Source organism: Fonticula alba (assembly GCF_000388065.1).
Source record: "Fonticula alba strain ATCC 38817 unplaced genomic scaffold supercont2.9, whole genome shotgun sequence".
NCBI classification, from domain to species: domain Eukaryota; order Rotosphaerida; family Fonticulaceae; genus Fonticula; species Fonticula alba.
The window spans coordinates 548192-549964 of record NW_009242979.1 but is presented as its reverse complement, the minus strand read 5'-3'; the positions used below and the strand labels follow the sequence as shown (position 1 = coordinate 549964).

Below are 1773 nucleotides of genomic sequence, written 5' to 3'. Positions count from 1 at the left end.
AGTGACCAGGGGTGGGGGGGGGGGGGGGGGGGGGGGGGGGGGGGGGGAGAGAGAGGGGGTGGGGGGGGGGGGGGGAGGGCAGCGTCGCACGGAGTCGGGGGGCTAGGAAGAAAGAGGCGGCAGGGAGGTGGGTTTCTCCCGGGGAGCGAGGGCGAGCGGCGTGTGCCACTGACGTGTGTTTGCACAGGCAACAGTGCTACATACCGTGGATGTATGCCAGCGAGCCGGCGCCGAGGTTCGTCTTGGAGATGGTCTCCAGCGGGGCGGTCTCCTCATCGTCATCGTCATGGTCCTCACCGTGGGGCTCATCGGCCGGGGTATGGTAGAGGGTCTCCTCGAGGGTACCATCGAGGACCTTCATGAAGCAGTGCGAGCCGGAATGGTCGTGCACAGGGCTTTGGATGGTGGTGTGGTGGTGGTTGTTGGGTTTTTTTTTCCCCCCCGCCCACCAGTACTGATGTTAGTGTGGCTGTTCCGCGGCATTCTTCTTTGGCGCGCACGTCTGCACCGGCCCAAGGCCCGGGCCAACGCCGGTCCTGATGGCACATACCTGCCCTGGCCCTCGGCCCAGGCGAGGACAATCAGGTTGAAGTGGCCGTTGCCGTCGTCCACCAGATTGCGGGTGTAGTATCCATCACGGAAGTGCGCATACGGGGCATAGTCCTCGGGCTTCGGGGTGTACAGCTGCATCAAGCGACGCACGCGCTTCAGGCGCCGGTAGCAGAGGGTGGAGATGCCCTCATTGTCGAACTCGGCCTTCAGCAGCTCGCGCAGGTGGTCGATGCTGGTGGGAGTGGTCGGCTCGTCCTCGGGGGCGAGGGGCTCCGTGTGCCGGGGGTTGGCGGCGTCGAGAAAGTTGATATCATCCGCCGGAGTCAGACATCGGGTGGGGCAGTTGCACACACGGGCTTTGGAGGGGAAGGCGTCGGCCGCGGGGCCAGCCGCATGCGTAGCGATCGTGTTCATGCTGCTCTTCGGCGGGGGAGGCGGAGGGGGGGGTGGTCGCCTGCATGGTACAATTAACAGAGTGTAAGAGGGGTGGTGGCGGGGAAAAAAGAGGAGCGAGAGGAGCCGGCGCAAGAGGGAGGGGAGAAGGGAGAGAGAGAGAGAGGAGAGGGGCGGAGAGACGCACCAGTCGGTGACGCAGCGGGAGGGGGGGGGCGACAGGAAAAAGGCGGACAGGGGGGTGTTGGAGGGGGGAGGGGGAAAGGGTGGACTCTATTGATGCTTGGGGCCGGTTGCGATGGGGGCGCTGTCAGAAAAGCGCCAGTGTTGCCTCCAGCCGCTTTTCCCGGATGGGAGTGGAGCGCCAACACCGCCACCCCCGGCGGGAGGAATACACGTTGGTGTTTGTTTTGGCCGCAGCTGACTTGATGTACCGCATCAGCCCCGCTCAGTCCCCCCCCCCTCCCCCTACCCCCAGAAACCGGCTGCCTGCCCATCTGGCCGCGCATTTGTTACAACGTCTGTCTGTCACGGTGAAGCCGTAATGATAAAGAAAAGAGACAGAGTTACCCACCGGCCGGGGGCGCGCGCATCCCGGGCAGGCAAAGGTGTGCTGGTTGTCAGGTCTAGCTCGCGGCCCCGTCTCTCGGGGCTCCCTCTCCCGGGGGAGCGGGGGGCGCGGGCTACTTGCCTGATTGTGCTTGTGCCCGGACTCGCGGGCGGCTCAGCGCGGCCGGACACCGGACCGATCGGGGCTGTGCATGGGGTGCGGTCATGCTTGAGGCAAGGGAACACCCGTCGATCGTGCTTGCCCGCCGCCACACACAG

The 1773-nt window shown here is 65.7% G+C and overlaps 1 protein-coding gene across 1 annotated transcript in view; it reads right to left on the bottom strand.

The window, feature by feature from the left end:
• H696_05190 (hypothetical protein) overlaps window positions 1–1202 on the bottom strand; it is a 1967-nt gene extending 765 nt beyond the window's left edge. Inside the window, exons 1-3 of the mRNA XM_009499047.1 lie at window positions 1133–1202; window positions 551–1006; window positions 205–395 (exon numbers count right to left, since the gene is read on the bottom strand). Of these exons, the coding sequence (XP_009497322.1) occupies window positions 205–395; window positions 551–966 (607 nt within the window). The 5' untranslated portion in view covers window positions 967–1006; window positions 1133–1202. The remainder of the gene's footprint in view (window positions 1–204; window positions 396–550; window positions 1007–1132) is intronic.
• Between the last annotated feature and the right edge of the window lie 571 nt (window positions 1203–1773).